The following is a 22,434-nucleotide window of genomic DNA, read 5'->3' as shown; positions in this document are numbered from 1 at the left end:
TTTTGCTCAGATGAACTCTTAAGATTTTTAATATGCCTCAGTTAATCTTTCAACAGATTGCACAGTTGTCAAGAGCTGGTCATACACTGATGAGGGAAGGATCTGTTGATTGTGATATGGATTAGTGAGGGAATAGGACTAGTGAGAGAAGTCTCATCTTTCCAGTTAATGATTAGGGTGTTAAAAATAATGAGATTAGTTATATATGTCAAATATTCGGATATTTTTAACATCTTAATTTGCTTTTAGCAGGTTATAACTTATTGGTTGCTAGCAGAAATAGTAATCCACCTTTGGCTGCATGATTATGGTAACTTGAAAATAAGACTAGTGCTATTTGGCTTTTCCTAAGAAAATAATAAGTTAATAGAAATATTTCAAATATTTGGGCTTGTTTACTTGCCAGCATCAACATGGCTCTTTATACCATTCAGAAATTGAATTGTTGGTAAAGTAAAAACTTTTTGGGTTTAACTACTAAAGTGTCTGTGAAATGGGTGGGCAAGGAGTAGTCTTCCCTACCTCATCAGGGCCTGACGTTCATTGTCACTCCATTGCCATGGTCCAGTGAATAGATTTCCATAAACACATAGGGTGTTAAAGATGGTGCCTGAAACTACACCAAGGATTACTTTTTGAACTAAGTGAACAGTTGCTAAAGTAGTCTATTTTATTTTGCGGATGGCAAGCTAATATTTTCTTTGATGAAATTTGGGTTCAATATTTTGGAAGTAGAAAATTTGAATTTTAATAGCCTCTTTAATAGTCTCTCACTGAGCACATCGTTATCACCAAAATGTGAGATGAGGCAGGAGAGGCTTTTGGTTCACAACTTGAAAAATCTTTCTTTAATTCTTCTCTTTATTATTTTGTTTTATCTGAGAAACATGGTAGGGATAGAGTCAGCAAACTTAGCTTTGGTTTTGTATTCTTTCCGAATTGATAATAATCCAGTAAATTTTTTCTTGTTGCACTATAAAGTTGTTGAAATATTAATTTAAAAGAATGAATTAATTCTTAATTTCTTAATTGTTTAAAAACAATCGCTTTTGTGTATTTGGAAATATAGGAAGTCTTATTTGATGAGTTTCTAGGCTTCAGAAGTTAGTACTTCTATTTTATTGATCTAGCTAAGGGTAAGAATAATAAGATAATAAAAATTAAAACCAGTTGATGAATGATTTTGTAAATAACAAGTGGAACCAACTTAATTAATAAATTTTCTTTTTATTAGCCTTTCTGTATTATTTGCCTTTTATGGAAACACTTATTAATTTTGCATTTTTAAAATTTCCAGGTAACCTGGGTTTTTACTCCTGTAACAACCGAAATAACAAGTCTTGATACAGAGAATATAGATGACATTTTAAGTAAGTACCTCGATATTTTTAAAGAACACTTTTTTTTTAAAAAGAGCTGGTTTATATACAAAAACAAAGTTAAATCTCAATTACGAGAACAGTTGAGGAGCTGGCATTCTGATTAGCTTCATGGTTTCCTGAATTAACAAAGCACTTTTGGTTTTGATTTTTAGTAAGATTTCTTAAAATGTGTAAGTCTCCTTTCCTGTGTTACAAATAAACTTTTGGTCTTGTTTTATTTCTTTGCCTTGTCTTAAGTACTACTGTTAACAATTCATAAAGTATTTTTGCAAGAGCTTACTTACAGGTCAGCAGGTCCCACTGTGCAATAATAAATGTTCACACAGTGGGAACTGTGTTACTAAATGATCTTAGGACATAGTCTAGAAATCTTTTGTCTTTTTAAACTTTTAATTAATTCACCCCCTCTGATCTCTTTTATTGTCATTGGCTCATTAAGTTAAGTAAATATTTTACTGAATGCTTTGCTGACAGTGCGAATATGGATAAAGCTAACTTGGGAAAAACATTTCTGTTTTTAAAAGTAGTAGAAGGAAGGTGAACACATGGTTGATAGAAAATCTTAATTTAGGAGATTTAAGAAAATGTACAACGCATAAATGATTTCTTGCTGCTGCTTTTTAAAAAGCACTCCATTTCATCCACTGGTTTGAGCGGAACAAAATGAAAAATGTTAAGAGTAAAAGGAGTTATTCATTGAGCATCATATACTGTTTTGTGTTCTTGGAACTGGTTTTAAATGCTAAAAAGTCTGTCCCACTTTATGGGATCTCTTTAGAGCAATGGTTCTATATAACCTTTAGCATGCATGAGTCACCTGGAGGACTTATTAATATCTGTACTGCTAAGTCTGGTTCCAAGTTTCTAACAGAAACAGTAGACCCCAGCTGAGAATTTGCATTTCTGTAAATTTCTACCTGCTGCTCCTGCTTCTGGTCCAGAGAGTACAGTTGGTGAACCACTGCTTCAGATTGAAGAAGTAAGTGTATAAAAAGTGCTTCGAGAGTAAAAAAAGAAGAAGGGAACTGAAACTCACAAATCATTCTCCTTTCATTTTTCAAATTCTAGAATATCTCTATGCTTTATTTTTATGAGTACTTGAGTTTATGTATGAAGTTTAGGCAAAAGAAACAAAGGTATCTTTCTCTTGACTTCACATTCTCATATGTAAATGATACTTTATTTTTATAACAAAGAAGAGCTCTTTAATGGATAAGAACCAGAAAATGTGCATGTTATGCAACATTATTAGTTGTAGTTTACTTGTTGCAACTAGGAGAGACATCTGAACTTTAGAAATAGCTTAATTACACAGGTCTTTTTTGTGAAATAGAATGTTCTTGCACAGCCAGTTCTCAGTTACTCATAGGAGATAAAAAAATGGGTTATTAAGGGTTGCCTGGGTTGCTCAGTCATTTTAGCTTCTGAGTCTTGATTTCAACTTGGGATTGTGGGTCCGAGCCCTGCTTTGGGGCCTGCTTAAGATTCTTTCTCTCCTACTCCCTCTGCACCCCCATCCCCACTCATACTCATGCTCTCTCTTAAAAAAAAAAAAAAAGATAAAATCAAGATCATTTCACTTCACTTTTAATGAAAGTAGGCTATTTAATATTTTTTAAAAATTTTTATTTATTATAGTCACACACAGAGAGAGAGAGAGAGAGAGAGAGAGAGAGGCAGAGACACAGGCAGAGGGAGAAGCAGGCTCCATGCACCGGGAGCCCGACGTGGGATTCGATCCCGGATCTCCAGGATCGTGCCCTGGGCCAAAGGCAGGCGCCAAACCGCTGCGCCACCCAGGGATCCCCTATTTAATATATTTTTTTTAAAGATTTATTTATTTATTCATTCAGAGAGAGCGAAGAGAGAGGCAAAGACACAGGCAGAGGGAGAAGCAGGCTCATGCAGGAAGCCCGATGTGGGACTCGATCCCGGGTCTCCAGGATCACACCCGAGGCTGCAGGCGGCGCTAAACCGCTGCACCACCGGGGCTGCTCCTATTTAATATTTTTTAATGAGAATAGGCTATTTAATAGTTTACTTTCCTGATCTGGATTTGATTCCCCTTTTGTTTTATATTCATTCAATGAAGGTATAAAAATGGAGGATATAGAGAAAAGGATCAGGGATTCACACAAATTATATTACCTGTCCATGACTCTGTATATGGGTTTCTGAATGAGAGGTAACTTAATTGTTATTGTGTGTTTTTAGTGGACCTTTACATAAATGGGAAAAAGACCATGATGAAAACCATATCTTTGATTATGCCAGTTATGTGGACACAATTAACTTAGATTGTTTGGTTTTGTTTTTCAATTTCAGATAATGCTGATGTTGCTTTAGTAAATTTTTATGCTGACTGGTAAGTAAGAGTCTTATTTTTGTTTTTGTTTCTTGGGGTAGGGAGAATGAAGTTGCATCATTTAGTTTTTTTCTTTTATCTTGCTATGTGTGAATTTTTCTTTGCTAGAAAGGGGGAAGGGGAAAGCCTTTTTTTCTTATGTGAGACAATATTTCATATACAAAATTAAGGTTCAGTCACAAAGGGAGCAGCTTAATTTCATGATTATTTGTGTTTTAAGAGAAAAATGTATCTGATTCTACTATTCCACATCTTAAAAGCAGTTACAAAAACTCAAATCTAAGCCCCCCACCGCCTGCCCCGCCCCACAGGAGTATATATTGCAGTTCTGTATTTTTCCTGACTGAGGAAGTAGGGCAGTGTTTGGAGGTGAGGATGTGGGTGTGGCAAGTTTAGAAGGAAAAATAATATTGATACTTTTTAAACATATATCATCTATTACTTCTAGGAAGCCTTTACTCCTTCCCCTGTCTGAATCAGATTCTTGTCTTTTGTGTCATATAGTACCGGATACCACTTTCTTATTCTTACTACATTATTTTATCTTTTATACTTGTGCAGACCAACATTGAGAGCAGATAAAATGTCTTACTGAACATTCCTGGCATCTAAAACCACTGCGTAACATGTAGTAGATGTTAAAGAATGTGACATAGTGATAGGTAGAAGGGAACTTGAGCTGGAGAGAAGTTTTGAAACTCTCACATAATCCTTATTCCCTGATAATCTGTATCTTATTTGACCCTTTGAGGCTTATTGCCTGGTAGACCCTTTGAGGTTTATTGCCTGGTAGTTGTTACCTCCTTAGTTTAGGCCACAGTCCAATTTACCTAGATTCCTGTGACAGTCTCCTAATTAATTTTCTGTGCCTCATGTCTTATGTGTCTCATTCTGTTCTCTTTAAAGTAAGCCAGAGTGGTCTACCTAAAGTGCATACTGAATAGGGTTATATCTCCTCTTAAAACCCTTAAATGGTGTTCCATTAACTTTAGGTCTGAAGTCCCTTACCTTGGTCTAGAAAGCCCCTAGTGACTTCAGACCTAAAGTTACCATACCTCTACATCCGTATGTCTTGCCTCTCTCCACTCCCACATTATGTTCCAGTTGTACTGAAAGTCTTTCGGTTTCTGCGATATTCTCTACTCTTTCATCACTGGGCCTTTAGTCATGATACTTTCTCTGCTTGATTGGGTCACTCTTCTCTCACCCATTTATTTATATAGTTAAGTCTTAAACATCTTTCAAGTCTTAGATTAGATGCTGTTTTCTCTAAGTCACCCTCCTACATCAATATTCTCACCCTATTCCAACTCTTTTTTCTATCTTCCCATGACACTACTCACTTAGCACATCATAACACTTGTATGCTGTAGTTTTGTTGTTACCTACTACAGCCTTAGCTTTATGAAAAGTTACCATATCTATCTTTTTTCAGCATTAATCTCCAGGTATTCTGCATAGTACTTGGCAGATAAGTACATATTAGATATATACTGAATGAATGATGTATAGTATAGATATTTAAGTAATATCAGTAAAATGTTGAAGATACACAGAGAAAATGCCATTTCTAAAATGTATAACCAAGGTAGCATTTTCCAAGGTACATTGGGATTGTCCACATGTAACAGTAGCCACAAAATTGGGTTTAAGATATCTAGTCCAATCCACTTTAAAAATAAAACTGAGACCCAGAGGAGTAAAGTGGCTTCCCAAGGTTACCTGACAGAGTTGTGGCAGAGTTAAAACTAGAACGCAATTCTCTTGATTGAGGGAATTTTGTGTGTTGTAAGAAAGAGAAATAGAATGTGCCACTGACCTTGTCACAAAAGCTAAATTGGATATGTGGACTAATTGTAGTTATTTGGGAAAACATTATCCAAAGAACACCTTGAGTTGTTCGTGAATTAGTACTCTTTTATTCAACTGAAAAAAATCTTAGGTAATTGACCATAAGACATAGGTTTATACTTGTGGCCGCAAAGGCTAGATTCTGAGTTGTGTCTGGAAGTTATGAATGTGGCACAGCTTAAGGGAAAATTCTCTAATAGAGCTGCCTAAAAATACTGATATGGCTTGGAGAGTGATGAACCATAGTAGGTACTTAATAATGCTTTTATGTACCAGGCTCTTTATATACATTGTTTTTAATGCTCAGAACTACCCTGCAGGTAGGTATTATAATTTCCATTTTAGGTTGAGGAAATTGAGGCTCAGAAAGGTCATACGGCTAGTAAGTGGTGGAACTGGGATTTAAGCTCAGGTATGTCTAACTCCAAAGCTTATTTTTTTCCACCCTACTAGGTCATACTAGTAAGTACACTAGTAAATACTCCCAGTTGTCCCTGCAAAGACTGTTACCCATTTGGTTGATTTGTGAAGGGTAGATTCAAGCACTAGATTGGAGATTGGATTCAGATGATCCTTCCTTTTAATTTATTGCTTTTGTTATCTTACTTTTATAAATATAACTTTCCATATGTGTGGATACATGTGTATGAAAGTATGATAATATTGTGGTTGAGCTTTTATTTCATATTTCCCATTCACCTTCTGGTATTAAAATTGATCCTGTTTTAAACATGAACCTGTACTTAAATGCTTACTGGGCAGCAAACTGGACAATCCAGAAAGAAGGTGCCTCTTATGTAATGTCTTTACCTTGCCCTTAAGCCCAGAGCCTGTCCACTAATTCTTTACTAGGCCATATCCTAATTCTTCAAGAAACCATTCCTCAGTTCCTATCCTTTGCCTCCCCTGGCCTCCAGCACCCTATTTTCAGCAAACTTTAAAAACCTACAGACTTGGGGTGCCTGGGCGACTCAGTTGGTTAAGTTGTCTGACTCTTGGTTTCGGCTCAGGTCATGATCTCTGGGTCATGAGGTTGAGCCCCATGTCAGGCTCTGCACTGGGCATGGAACCTGCTTACCTGCTTAGGATTGTCTCTCTCCCTTTCTCTCTCTCTCTCTCTCAAAAAAAAAGGAAAAAAAGAAACTAAAACCTTGTGGACCTAGCCTTTCCTGTTTCTCCATTCTATCAGTTTAATCATTTAACAGACATATATTGAAATGCTTATTAGAATACATAGTCAAATAAGACACGGTCCCTGATGTCCACAGACCCCACCCACCTATCCCAGATGGGAGAGATTTAAGAATGATAAAAGAGGAATGAGCCACTTGAGAGCAAGAGATTGAAGATACAGATTGTGTCTCCTTGATATGTTCTAGGACATCTCCTTAGGAAGTCAGGTGAGTGGGCTAGAGGAAGTTATCTACAAAAAAAGAAATAGGGAGGAAGCATAGAGTTTATAACTTTTCATAGGCTTTATCAGACTTTTGTTGCATTATAGTTAATATGTATGACCTAATCACCTGCGGATAAAAGAGTTCACAGGCTTCATTGAAGTAAATTTCTTGGTGGAAAAGGCCTCTGGAAGCAGTAGGAGCAATTATAGTTTTGTTTTGTTTGTTAGCAAATACTCAGTACCTTTTTCATATAAGAATGACTATTCTAACCCAGCTGGCTGTGTGCTGATTCTGATTCTTCTTCTCTTTCTTATCAGGTCCCTTTAATGACCTACAGCATAGTTCTGAGGTAGTTGGCCTGCTTAAGAGACAATCAGAATTAAAAAAATAAAAAAATTAGAAGTATCAAGTTTCTAGAATACCGTAGGGCTTGTGCTCCTTTGTAAAAGTATAAACAAACAATCAGAAACGACAAAGGAAATGTGAATAGGAAGTCTTGTTTAGGAATTTAATGTTTTTGCTCCTGAACTTAATATATTTAATACATTTATAGATATGAAAGCCTATTTAACCAGGGGTAAATTTTGACAGGGCACATTATATTATATACTATATATTCTTGTCATGCAACTTACTTAGTATGCTAACTTGCTGTGAGATTTGGCTGACCTAGTCAAGTGAATCAGACTAGTATTTGCAATAAATTTACCATCTTAAAGATTCTGTATAGTAGTCTAAAAATATGTTCATTATTTAGAGAAAGCTAATTTCTTTTATAAATGCCCAAGTCTTAGGAGTTGCAAGTCCAGGTGGATCCATCGTAGAGGGCTTATTTCAGACTTGTTTCTTGGTCTCTGTGAGAGATCCTTAGCTGTGTGCTTTATAATATTGGCCATTTTCTTAAGGTACAAAAAACCAAAATCTTTTACTTGTACAGTCTTTGAATTGGAGTAGTCTTTGAATTCAAAACTGTCTTCATCTTCAATGAATGACATCCAGTGCCATGACTACATCAACTATGCAATTGTCTCAGAAGCTCTTTATTGTACATATACAACATATCAATCGATGATAACTGAAATAAGATTTTATTGCTTCCGCTTCTCAGTTTAATTGGTATCCTTCTTTGTGTATAGGTGTCGTTTCAGCCAAATGTTGCATCCAATTTTTGAGGAAGCTTCAAATGTCATTAAGGAAGAGTATCCAAATGAAAATCAAGTAGTGTTTGCCAGAGTTGATTGTGATCAGCACTGTAAGTACCTCACTAAGAAATCTGGAAGGAATTGTCCCATCCCACCTCTCCTCTGTGCACTCGTGCGCACACGGACACACACACACTCTCCTCTCTTTTTTCTTTTTTAATGCTAAAAAAAATTCCTGCTTTAGATGGAAGGTTCTAGTGACTTTTGGTTAAATGTTAATCTTTATGTACTTATAATACTTTTGCCTTCATTTTGCCTGCAAAGTAATTAATTTTTTAAATTAAAGTATAGTAGAATAAGCATACAGGTAGTAAATCATAACTATCAATGTTTTCTGCCAAAGCGAATACCAAAATCAAGACAAAATTGAAATAAAGTTTTAGGGAAAAATAGATCTGTTTTAGAGTCCTACAGAAATACCATTTGTAGTCATTGGAGATAAAACTATGTCAAATTTTTGTGTTTCTGTTCTTTAAAAATTCCACTAAAATTGGCATAGACTGTCCTTGAGGTATAGTTATCTGTAGTTGTGGATTACAGTTATTGAGATACTTAGGTTAGACTCACTTATCGTCTGGCCTCCTGGATTTTACTTGTCCCAGTGGAGGGTGGTTTTCTGTATACAAGACAGATCTTGCTAATACATGACAGATTACTCAGCTTGGGCTGGTGAGCCTACAGTGGTGTTTCCTCTCTAGTGCGTCCATCACGCGTGAACTTTCCTCGCTCAGGGTATCCGACTCGCTGTGTTTTGGAGTTCCAGTTCATTGTGTGTTAGTGGTTTCACCCGTTACAGTGTCCGTTCTTCAAAGGCAGGAACTTTTTTCTTTTCATCTTTTTAATACTCCCTTTTAGTGGAGACCAAACTACTTATTAATCTTTGAGTCTCATGCATCTGACAGGTTCTGGGAGACAGAGACTGCTCATTAAAAACTTCCTGCATTGAGTGATTGGCAAGTTGGCCTGAATACAGCCCAGCTTTCTGCAAATCGCCTACCCTTTGCTCTTAGCCTGATAATTAGAATTAGTACATATGTGTACACTAGCTTTTCGTTTTAATGAGAAGAAATGGAAATGGAAATAAAGTGACTTAACCAGTGTCAGACAGCTTAATATCTAGTCAAATCAGAGTTAGAATCCAGATCTCCTGACTAGATATTAGCTTCATTTCTGTTTAGGTTAAGAAACATTTTTGGGGAGTTATTGGTACAGAAATGGCTAACAGCAAAACATTTCAGTATTCTACAAACCATAGCCCTCATTTCTGCGAGATTCATAACTAGATAGGATGAAGGGAGCAGTAAAAGGTTGTCAGTACAGGCATGGACTGCATTTTCACACTGCGCTCTGAATCTTTCCTCCCACTTTTTACTGACAGACATGGTGTTTTGTTGTAGGCTCTCATTTCAAATCTTTCAATTTTTTTGTGTATTTAATTAGATGTTACAGTACAGATAGTAGTCCCTAACTTTCACTGAATTTGGACTTTAAAATATGAAATTGTGCTCTCAAACTTACAGTCATTGGGAAGAGAAAGTAACTTGTTGAACCATAAATATCATTTATTCTGAATTTTAAACAGATTAACTTACTTTTTAGATAGATCTAACATTACTACTGTTAATCAGGCTCTCTTTTTATAGGAGTAAATAGCCATAGTTCACATGCTTTTGATCACCAGAGAGATCTACAAAATTAATTTTTTACTAATGAAAGTTATACATGAGACACTGTATATTCTAAGTATTTTATCCCTTCTGTGTAATTCTTCACTTTTTAAAAGTGCCATTATGAAATCCTTATTAATGATTTATTCACATTTTCCACTCTCTCTGTAGAGATTGTAAGAGTACCCCCTGGGTCACTCCTTATGTGCCATTTGAAATGTAGAGGTTTTAAACTGAAAGGACCTTATTAATAATCCTGTGGTCTGGGGAGAAATGTGTTAGGCATGTTGTTCTTTGGTAGGATTTGTTTCTTTTTAAAAGAAGATTTATTGAGATATGATTAGCATAAACTGCACAAGTTTAAATTATAAAATTTAATGTTTGACACATGTCTGCACCTGTGAAGCCATCGCCACAATCAAGATACCAGCATATAGTTCATTCCCCAAATTGTTCTTGTTCCCTTTTGTGGTCCCTTTCTCTCCCCTTTGGTCCCAGGGGACCAAGGAACTGCTTTTTGTTAACTAGAGATTAGTTTGCATTTTCTAGGATTTTATATAAGTGGGATCCTCTGTTGTGTTAGTGTGTGTATATATATGTGTATACATACATATATACACATATATGTGTGCGTGTGTGTGTGTGTGGTGGTTTTTTTTTTACTCAGCCTGGTTATTTTGAGATGTTACACATATCATTCATTTTTATTACTGAGTAGCATTCCATTATATGGCTCTGCACCACATTTAGTTTATACCCTTATTTTTTTTTATTTTTTTTTTATTTTTTTTTAGTTTATACCCTTATTGACAGACGGTCGGGTTGTTTGCCGTTTGGGGCTATTACAAATAAAACTGCTATAAAACATTTAGGTACATTGTACATATATTTTCATATTTTCTGGACAAATATTTAGCTGTGAAATACCTGAGTCATAAGTTAGTGTATATTCAACTTTTCAATACATTGCCAAACTGCTTTCCAAAGTATTTGTACTCTTTTATAGTTCTACTAGCAGTATAGACACATTCCAGTTGTTCTATATTGTTGTTCCATATTCTTACCAACACTTGGTGTGGTCAGTCTATTTAATTTAACATGTCTGTTAAATTATAATTTCTTACTGGGTTTTGAGAGCCCTTTACAAATTATGAATATAAGTTCTTTTTCAAATGTATAATTTGCAAATATTTTCCCTCATTCTACTCTTGTAAGAATGTCTTTTTCTTTAATTGTAGTAAAATCCACAGAACATAAATTTTGGCATCTTTACCATTTTTAATTTTACAGTTTTGTGGCTTTAAGTATATTCACATTGCTGTACAACCAGTCTCCAGAACTTGAGCTTATAAAATTGAAACACTACACTTACTAAACAACTCCCCATGTCCCCCTCTCTCCAGTCTCTAGAAACTACCATTTTACTGTTTATTTCTATGAATTTGACTACTCTAGATACCTCACATAAGTGGAATCGAACAATATTTGTTATCTGGCTTATTTTGTTTAGCGTAATGTTAATGTTCTCAAGGTTCATTCATGTTGCAGCATGTGTGAGAATTTCCTTCCATTTTAAGGCTGAGTAATATTCCATTGTGTGTGTATACCACATTTTGTATATCCATTCATCTGTTGGTGGACACTTGGGTTATTTCCACCTCTTGGCTATTTTGAATAATGGTATGAAATACCTCTTCAAGGCTTTGCTTTAGTTCTTTTGGGTATATACTCAGAAGTAGAATAGGTTAAAAAAAAGGAAGTAGAATTGCTGAATCACATGGTAACTAAATTTAAAATTTTTCGAGGAACCATCATACTATTTTCCACAGTAGCTGTCCCAATGTTGCATTCCCACCAGCAGTGGACAAGGATTCCAGTTTTCTCCGTGTCCTTGCCAACACTTGTTATTTCCTGTTTTTGTGATCATAGCTGTCCTAAAGGGAGTAAAATGCTTCTTCATCCTGGTTTTGATTTGCATTTCCCTGAGTAATAACGTTGAGCCTCTTTTCCTGTGCCTTTTGTTGGTGTTCAATTTACTAACATACAGAATAACCCCCAGTGCCCGTCACCCATTCACTCCCACCCCCCGCCCTCCTCCCCTTCTACCACCCCTAGTTCGTTTCCCAGAGTTAGCAGTCTATTTCCCAGAGTTAGCAGTCTTTCCTGTGCCTTTTGGCTTTTTGCGTATCTTTAGAGAAATAGTCTGAGGCCTTTGCCCTGTTTTTAATCAGGTGATTTTTTTTTGTTGTTGTTAAGTCATAGGAGTTCTCTTTGTATTCTGGATATTAACCCTTTATCAGATATATAATATGCAGTTTTCTCCCATTCTGTAGGTTGCCTTTCACTTTGTTGATTATGTCCTCTGCACAGAAATTTTAAATTTTGATGTCCAGTTTATCTGTTTTTACATTTGTTGCCTCTGCTTTTGGGGTCATAGTCAAGAAATCATTGCAGATCCAATGTTCTGGAACTCTTCTACATTTTCTTCTTAGAGCTTACAATGTAGGTTTTATGTTTACTTCTTTATCATTTTGAGTTAATTTTTGTATAGAGTGCAAGGTCAGGATCCAATTTCATTCTTTTGCATGTGCATATACAGTTTTCCTAGCACCGTCTTAGATGGGGACATCCAGTTTTCCAGGATTGGTGTTGATGACACCTTCCTTTCCCCATTAAGTGATCTTGGTACTATTTGTCAAAAAACATTTAACCACATGTTTGAGGCTTTGTTTCTGGGCTCTCTGCTCTATTCCATTGGTCTATGTATATTTCTTTATGCCAGGACCACACGTTTTTGATGACTGTACTTTTTTTTTTAATGATGGTACCTTTATAATAAGTTCTTTTTTTTTTTTTAATTTTATTTATTTATTCATGAGAGACACACACACACACACACAGAGAAAGAGACACAGGCAGAGGGAGAAGCAGGCTCCATTCAGGGCACCCGCTGTAGGACTTGATCCCCAGTCCCCATGATCACTCCCCGGGCTGCAGGTGGCGCTAAACTGCTGCGCCACCAGGGCTGCCCCAATAAGTTCTAATATGAGGAAATGTGAGACCTCCAATTCTGTTTGAGAGTGTCCTTTGAAGGCCTTATATTCTGAATTTGACGAAGTCCAATTTACTTATTTTAAAAATGGATTATGCTTTTGATGCTGTATCTAAGAAATCTTTGCCTCAGGATCACAAAGATTTTCTGGTATGTTTGCTTTCATAAATTTCATAGTATAAAGTTTTACATTTGGCTCTGTGACCCATTTAGAGTTAATTTTTACATGTGGTGCACAATGTAGGAGTTGGTGTTCATTTTTTTTTTGCATATAATTATCAAGCTGTTCTGATATTATTTGTTGAAAGGACTATCCTTTCTTCATTGACTTTGCATCTTTTTCAAAATCAACTGAACATACAGGTATGGATCTATTTCTCATTTGTCTATTCTGTAGTGTCGATGTATTTGTCTATGACTTCTTTGTTTTTGTTAACCCCAGTACCACACTTTCTAGATTCCTGTAGCTTTATAATAAGCCTTAAAGTCAGTAGTATAAAAATCTTCCTACTTTGATCTTTTTTTCAGAGTGGTTTTGCTATTTTAGTCGCTTTGGATTTCTGTATGACTTTTAGAATCAGCTTGTTGATTTCTAACCAAAATGAGGGGGGAAAGTTGCAAAGTATTATCTTTGCGTACAGAGTTCCCTTTTAGACCTTACTCAGTTTACCCTAATGTTGACACATTTCCATGATACATTTGTTACAGCTAAGAAACTAACACTGGTGTATATTATTCTTAGCTGAACTGTAGACTTTAAACTAAAGACTTTATTCAGATTTTATCAGTGATTCTACCCACATCCTTTTTCTGTTCCAAGATCCAGGATAGTTCATTTAGACATCAAGTCTTGACAGTTGATAGTTTTGAGGAGTAATGGTCAAGTATTTTGTAAAATATCCTCATTTTGGGTTTGTCTGTCTTGTTTTGTTTTGTATTTTTGTCTCACATCTTCGTGAAATCTATCCCTAAGTATTTATTATTTTTTGGTGCTGTTATAAGTGGCATTGAGTTTTACATTTTAATTCCTAATTGTAAGAAATACAACTGTTTTTTGTATATTGATCTTGTGTCTTGGCACTTAATTCAAATAGGTTTTATATAAATACAATAGGATTTTCCATGTAGATGATTATGTTGTATGCAAATAAAAACAGTTTTACTTTTTGTGGTCTGTATATCCTTACAGTATTCTTTTTGGCAAGTGGACCTACTGGTTGCTTTAGGATTAATTTCTCTGAGATAGAGGACCTATATAAAGCTTTCTAGCAAAGGCAGAAGATGACTTTGGGCTGAAGATAATCATCCTGCCCACATATGTATATTACCTTCTGGCACTGTGGCAGCCTACTCTGTCCTACCGTCTGATATTTTAATCTGTCTGTCTTGCTTCTGATATCCATCACCCAGACTTTCTATCCAAAGTAAGAGTGTTATCTCTTGGAAAAGTTCCTGTAAAAAGTTTCTCGTCATATTGCCAGGAAAAAAACTATGTATATAGTGTTCACTTGGATTTAGGCATGCTCTTACACGCATTATTTTAGTTATCTTCACCACAGCCCCTTGAGTCAGTGTTACTTTTCATCCAACAAAAAGTTTTATATACAGTGTACCCTTTGTCATGTGGTATGCATAGTTTCTAGATATATAGCAATGAACCAGGTAGACTCAGAAAGACAAGAGCAGTAAATACACAATTGCTCGTTGTGATAACTGCCGAAGAGAGGTGTTGATGCTGGGATAATCAGGTCTGAGTTTGTGTGGGGGATAGAGAAGTCCCTTGTGAGACAATGCTACAAGGCCTGAAGGAAGAGTAGGACTTTTAAGGGAAATAGGGGAAAAAGAGTATTTCAGACAGAAGGAGGAGCAGATGTGAAGTTTCTGAGATGGGAAGAACCCAAGACTTTGAGAGTGTGGGAGTTATGTGATCATTTTACAGATGAAGATACTCAAAGACCTAGAGGGGCTGAGTAATTTACTAGGATTTTGGAGTAAGTTCAAGGAGCTTGACTAGAGCCCAGGAGTGTACAGCTTGTCCCAGGTAACTCTAGTATTTTGAAGGTCAAAATGAAGTAACTTAATTTGGATTTCTCATAGAAACTGGGAATTCCCCCATTTCTATATAAAAATGACTAAAAATGTCTGTTGCAAATTATATCATAATCTGTTTAAATGATTTTTTTTAAAGATTTTTATTTATTTATTCATGAGAGACACAGAGAGAGAGGCAGAGACATAGACATAGAGGGAGAGGCAGGCTCTTCGCAGGGAGCCCTATGCAGGACTCGATCCTCAGACCCTGGGATCATGACCTGAGCCAAAGGCACATGCTCAACTGCTGAGCCACCCAAGCATCCTTGTTTAAATGATTTCTAATGGGTCAGTGTATAAACAAAAATGAAACTATATGTATGCAGTATTACTATTGCTATACCGTGTGGTCCAGACTCCACTAAGTCAGAATTCTCTGTTCTAATACTAGAAGCCCACTGCTTACCAAAGTTATATACAGTTGGACAAGTTACTTAAGAAAATCACTGAATTTGAGTCAGCGCCTGTCATAAACAGTGTGTGTGTGTGTGTGTGTGTGTGCGTGCATGTGTATCTAGAAAGAGAAATCTGGTAATCAGATGTGATAAGGTGTTAAATCTAGGTGAGGGTGTACAGGTGTTCATCATATTACTTTTTCATATTTTATGTAAGTTGGGAATTTTTCAAAATACAAAGTTGGTATAAAAGGTCTCTGAGCCTGGGGCTTCTAGGTGGCTCAGTCCATTAAGCATCTGCCTTTGGCTCAGGTCATGATCCCACAGTCATGGAATCTCTGATACAGCCCCTCATCGGGCTCCCTGCTCAAAGGGGAGTCTGCTTCTTCCTCTCTCTCTGCCCTTCCGCCTGCTCGTGCTTGTGCTCTCTCTCAAGTAAATAAAACCTTTAAAAAAAAAAGTCTCTGAGCCTGTACTTTGTCTTTGGTTAAGAGCAAGAAGGAGTGCTCTTCTTGTTGCTTGAGAGAAACTGTTTGTGGAAGAAGCTCGAAATTTGCACAGATGTGCATGATATTATTAATTGTAATTTCTTTTTATTTTTACTGTGATAAATGACCTTCAGCAGAGTCATTGAATTTAAAAAGAATTTTCTTGAATAGACTTAATGGCATTTTGAATACTACTTAGAGCTGTTTGATGCCTTCTGGAAACTGACCCAGTTCTCTTGGTGGCTGTCGGGAATTTTTCAGTGCAAACCTCCTGTGAGCAGGTCTGGCTCTTGAGGCCATTTTATTGTTCTTGAAACTGTCTTCTTTCATGAGTTGCTATCTCCTGGGCATAAGCATGTCTGCCTTATTTCCAGGTGTCATGGAAGGTAGATACGCCTTTGTGAATAGCCTCCCATTACCAGGTGGCATTTATGCCCATAATAGAAAGATGGGTTAATATTAAGAAATAGAATGAACCCTCATCAGTAGGTAAAATAAAGAAAACCAGCTTATCTTATCAATACATGCTGTGAAAGACTTGACAAAACCCAACATGGGTTTTTGGAAGAAATTAATGTGGCAAAATGTATGAATCAACCTTGGTTTGCTTGAATTTTTTAGAACTTTAATGACTATTTTATTGTTTCATAGTACGTTGCAAGCTCAAATTGAGGTATGACCTATATCTGAATTTAGTTGTGAAATCTGTCTTAGCCATAAATTTTGTATATTGTCTTGCATTTGGGAATTTCTGCCAATGCTGTGTTAGTTTTTTTTTTTCTTTACCAGCCCTGTTTAAGAATTAAGGATGAGGGTGTCTGACTGGATCAGTTGCTTAATGGCCTGACTCTTGATTTCGGCTCAGGTCATGACCTCAGGGTCATAGGATTGAGCCCCGTGTCGGGCTCTGCGCTGGGCAAGGAGTTTGCTCAAGATTCTCCCTCTCCCCCTCCCCCTGCTCAAACTCTCCCTCTCAAAAAAAAAAAAAAAAAAAAAAATTAATCTTAAAAAAAAAAAGAGAAAGAATTAAGGATGTGATGAGACCATAAGGTCAAAACACAAACAACATAATTATATAACAATATTAACATGTAATGACTCTACTTTTCATAAATCATTCCAAGTGAGTATTTTCAAAGTAGTCCCTTAGGGAGGAAATATGTGTACTCATTCCTTAGAATGTGTTGGGAATACTTTGAGAGTTGTCCTCTATGCCACTTTGCTAGTTGGTGGGGAGAGCCTGGTCTCTGTGCACAGCTGCAGACCACCCTTGGCCAGTTTGCTGCCTGCATTTCCTTCTCTCTCCCTCCTCCACCTGTCAGCATGCCATGGATTGCCTTGTGTCCCACCTTGACCTCACTTCTTTGTATGCCTTTCCTAGGACTTACTTTGACAAACGTTCAGCTAGATAGGCCAATAATAGAAAGAAGGTAAAGGTAGATATAACAGGCATTTCACCCAATTGGCCCTTTTGCATCTGAGTATGAACTAGATGCAGCAGCTTTGGTCTCCTCTCCCTGTCCCCTGACCTCTCTCCCCACCAAAGCGGTGGGTGGAGGGGGTGGGTATAGAAAGAGAATTTTGAACTCAGACTGACACTAGAGTGTCAGCAGGAAGCTTAGGGTTTTAAGCTTAACTATATATTTTGAAACCCCAATGTAACGCTTGTTAAAATTTAGTTCACTTTCTGAGCCCCTGAATTCTCTATTGCATTTAATATAGGGAACAAAGTGGGAGGAGGAGAGTAGGAGGAAGAGAAAAAGGGAAAGTAAGTCAGGATGATTACAGAGAAATAAGAGCCAGAAAGTTGTGGAACCACCTGTCCCCCACCTGCTGGGCAGAACAGGTATCCTCACTCATCCTGCTCAGGACTAGGATGCCCAGTTTTAGACATGTCACACATCTGACGGTCACCCTTTCATCTTCTCCCACCTGGGAGATCCCTAAAAGGAATCTCTGCACCTCTGGTGAAGATATATTTATTGTTGACATATGGAGGGTTTCTCTTATACTGTACTTAGGAAATCCACACTGGTACATCTTTTTGGTACATAAATTGCGAATTAAGAGTCTTATGAATTTCATTTAAGATTCTAGCCTGTGGAAACAATTAGTAGCAGCAGTAATCGTAATAGTACTGATGACAACAATAATGATAAATTGTAAACTCTGTAATCGCAGGGACCATGTCTTTTTACCCTTGTGTCCCCAGCACTGGAATGGTGCCTAGCTCAAAGGAGATGCACCATTATAGTTGTTGAAAAGATGGATGGGTAGGTGTAATAAGTAGTAGCCAGCATTTATGAACGGTTAGTTTTGTAGGTACTTCAGATGGGCTCTCTCATCTCCCAACAATATGATTAAGTATTTTCTGCAGTATTTCATCAAATCTAATTTGTCATTGATTATAAGGCACACTTATAATCTGTAACTGAGAAAAAAACTAAGAAAAAAAAAACTAAGAAAAATTGAACTACAGCACAATGCTTATCAGAATTTTTATCACAAGTATTTTAGAGTTGAGGATTTTTTCATCATATCGTTAGTGTGTGTATCTCAAAAGGAAAATAAATTTGCTCAAGTAATCCTGAAACAATTTCACATTCAGAATCTGACTGTTGTACATCACTTTCCAATTCTGAGTAATTGATTTTTGTGTTTTTCCACATAATATCGACTTCTGTGCCATTAAGAGTGTTGGTAATGCTCTTGATTAAAGAGCATTATTCTGCTTTTTCTAGGATTTTCTTCCAAGCGGCTGATACCCATTCTGCAAGTATTGATGCTGGCTCTTAACTATTTGACTAACCTCAGAGTTCATTTTTTCTCCATTGAAACATGTCACTGCTTGTTAAACAACTTTTATTCAAAGTCAGCAAGATATAATTAAAATGTTGGGGTACCTGGGTAGCTGTCAGTTGAGTGGCTGACTCTTGATTTTGACTCAGGTCATGATCTCAGGGTCCTGGGATTGAGCCCTGCATTGACCTCCGTGCTCAGTGGGGAGTCTACTTGAGGATTCTGGCTCCCTTTGCCCACCCTCCCACCCACCGTACTCAAGCTGTCTCTCAAATAAATAAATAAATCTTTGAAGGGGAAAAAATGTTACTAGTGGTTTTCCCCAGTGGTTGTTGGATTACAAATGGTTCTTGTTTTCTTCTTTGTAATTGTCTTTGTTTTCCAAAATTTCTGTACACACACACAATTAAAACTTGACCTCTCTTCTTTGGCTGTCGATCATGGTCTCCCTTTATCTCACCTTCTCATTCTCTTTGTGTGGAGAGTTTGGAAGTTGAATTCATCACTCTCCCTCCCTGGTGGTCATGCCGCCTTAGATGTGGAAGTCCCATCAATCTGCCCCAGGTGGGACCAGGATCTCTGCTGACCTCCAGTGGCTCTAGGGTGCATGGCACTCAACAAGAGACTTCATATGTTACTTGCTGGGAAGTGCAGAACATTCACACTCCTGCTAACATTTTTATGAAAGTACTTTTGTAACTGTCCTTGAACTACGCAGCACACACTCCCAGATACCAGAGTTAGTTTTACCTGTGTACCTTCCAGTACAGCCTGAACCTTCCATAGTGGAAATAGAGCTTTTATAAGAGCTATATGTAAATGAGGCATTAAGAATAAGAAAATAATTATAGGCAACAATTTTGTCTTAAAAACAAACTTGCTAAGAGACTGGATCTTAATTATTCTCACCATAAAAAGCGATAATTATGTGAAGTGATAAGGTGCTAGCTAGAACCACACTGACAGTCATTGCAATATATAAATAAATGTATCAAATCAACATGTTGTGTATACCTTAAACCATACAATGTAAAATGTCAAATATATTTCAATTAAAAAGGTAGAAAAAAAAGAAGAAGAAAGTATATGCTGAAGTATTCATGTACACAAAACAGAACTTGGATGTCCGGGTTTAGCCTGAGTCCTGAGTAAGCTTCTAGGCTTTGTTTAAAATTTTTCTGTTTAGGGTTGGTTTTATTTTGTTGTTTTGCTGTTGTCGTTTTACCCTCATTGTGGGGAGGGCATGGTTTGGGAATGGAAAAAGGTACAGAGGCAACAGTGGTGGCCCTCCTCCCTGGACCAGAAGAATAGTAAGACCTTCCTGTTGAAATCATCTGCCGTGGGTAATCACAGTGGGGAGACACATTGGGAGACTGGAGTGGGAGGCAGTTTCCCCACGTAGAACCCTGCTGGGCATGAGTGAGGAAGGTAGGCGGGTAGGCAGCCAGAACCCATCAAGGGAAAGTAAGTGACCATTGAAGCAAAAATACATGCTAATTTTCTAATCAGCGAGCTGTTAACCTTCTGAAATTTCTCATTCCTTTGACATGCATTTTAACATTTGATCCATCCAGTTAATTAAAAAAAAAACATTTATTATACCCCTTAAATCATTCTTTGTTATATTGTCAAAATGTCACATTGTAATTATCTTAAAATCATTTTTGACCAAAGCCTGTAGAAAGTCACCTTTATGTCTGAGATTATTGATCAATGTAATTTTAAGGTTTTTGCTTCTTAATAATTAAAAGCCACCTCATTATGCAGCACACCTGCTGCCATGATGGTGTTGAGAATTAAGCAGGCAAGTATCTATTCCTCTAATAGTCTTCAAGTATTATTTAATCTTTTTCTATCCATAACTAAAATTTTAAGGCAACCTAAAGGTTGTAATGTTTAAGTTTGTAAACAGACTCTTGTTATTTCTGCCAGGACTGTTGCAGTAGCTTCCTTACTAGTCTCCCTGATTCTCCCTGATTTACTGCCAGGTAAATATTTTTAAAGCCCCATTCTGCTTCAGTGGCTGGCTGCTTATCACATATCAGGTAAAATTCAAACTCCATTAACCTAGAATTTAAGACTCTCTGGAGTCCACCTATAGCCTTATTTATTTATGCATGTTTGCTTTCAGGACAGTATTTTCCCATTATGCCCACTAATTTAAGAAAATTAATTACTCTATCAGTGTCTCTTTATTGTCCATTTTCATACTGATCCTTAGGCCACAAATAGAAAATGGATGTTTCCAGTTAGACTGGTCCTTTTCTTAATGGGTCTGTGTTACAAACTTTCTGCCAAATCCTTTGGAGATTAGAAAAATCCCTTGGCATTCTGCTGGCAAACAAGGCCCCAGCTAGGCTAGTTTAGCCTTACTGGATGTGAACCTAAATTGGGCTTAGTAGGCGTTTTTTCCCTTTGTAGGGCTTGATATTACTGAATTTTAAAAGCCTCTAAGTATTATTTTGCCAATAGGATGGACAAAATGTTACCTGGTAGTTTTAACCTGTAACTTCTTGATTACAGATGAGCATGTTTTTACGTTTACTGGCTACCTGTACGTTTACTGGCTACCTCTTTCATAAATCCACTGATACCTTTAGCCCACTTATCTTTCTGGCAGTCCTTTGTTAATGGTTTTTATGTATTCCAAGTATTATGTTATAGATATCTTAAAAACTCATGGTGTTTTTCAGCATCTAGATGCTTCCTTGCCTATGCAGCTTCAAAATCTGGCAAATATCTTGGTTATGTGTTTGATGCCAATGCAGGCCCTTTCTGCACATAGACATTGCTTCCTGAACACCACAGGGCCTGATGAGGGACATTACTCAGTTTTTCTGGCCCAACCCCCAGCTCCTGTGCCACCCATGCCTTTAGTAATATCCTCTGGGGAGAACGTGCTGTTTGTGTCTCAGGGTCCTTACAATCCCCCATTCCAGCCCAGGGGACTATGAAAAGTTTTACTGAATTGTCTTTGTCTCTGTCTATGCAGGCATGGTTCTCAGCCCTAAGTCTGCACAAATTGCAGATTTAATTTCAAAGAGGAATTACATAGGAAATGTATAGGAAAGAAAATAGCCAATGGGGGATTTTTGCTCACTTAGGAATGGTCTTTTCCTTCTAAAATTTCAATTCACTTAGTCTTCATTGGTTTCATGGTGGTCTGATATCTTTTAAAATGTGATTTTTAAAAAATCTGTTTTTTTCCTGGTTGTCACAGCAGAACCAGTTGATTTCTGCTACCTACTACATCCTGCTTGGAAATGGAAATTCTTTAGTAGATTCCCTTTTAGGTTTTTCTGTGAATAACAACATTTTTACTTCTTTTCAGCATATATACTCTTTCTTATTCCACTGACTGAGAACTCCAATACAGTGTTATACAGAACCCATAGCAAGTGTCTGTGTTTCTCTCCTGGTATCAGCAGGATAGCTTTCAGTGTTTTACTATCAAGCTGTTTGGTATTTGTTTATTTAGATACCCCTTATCTGATTAAAGAGATTACCTTTCATTTTTGATTTGCCAAATTTTTTAAGTGTGAATGGATTTTGAATTTTATCAAATGTTTTTCTGCTTATTTTGAGAGGTACAGCAGTCCCCCTTACCTGAGGTTTGGCTTTCTGTGGTTTCCATTACCCACAATCACCTAGAGTTCTCAAGCAGATGAATTGTCATAAAGTTAGTAGTAGCTTCACGTTATGTCATTCCCTTCACTTCATCTCTTTATGCGGAGATTTTAACATA

General features: G+C 36.9%; 1 protein-coding gene across 4 annotated transcripts in view; it reads left to right on the top strand.

The window, feature by feature from the left end:
- The window catches only part of ERP44 (endoplasmic reticulum protein 44), a 92,974-nt gene that overhangs the window by 34,675 nt on the left and 35,865 nt on the right, over positions 1-22,434 (top strand). For all 4 annotated transcript variants that reach the window (XM_077912694.1, XM_077912695.1, XM_077912697.1 and 1 more), the window contains exons 2-4: positions 1,298-1,370; positions 3,708-3,747; positions 8,132-8,247. In XM_077912694.1, the coding sequence (XP_077768820.1) occupies positions 1,298-1,370; positions 3,708-3,747; positions 8,132-8,247 (229 nt within the window). The remainder of the gene's footprint in view (positions 1-1,297; positions 1,371-3,707; positions 3,748-8,131; positions 8,248-22,434) is intronic.

Source organism: Canis aureus, chromosome 10 (genome assembly GCF_053574225.1).
Source record: "Canis aureus isolate CA01 chromosome 10, VMU_Caureus_v.1.0, whole genome shotgun sequence".
Taxonomy (NCBI): domain Eukaryota; kingdom Metazoa; phylum Chordata; class Mammalia; order Carnivora; family Canidae; genus Canis; species Canis aureus.
This window is presented reverse-complemented; position numbering and strand designations above follow the sequence as displayed.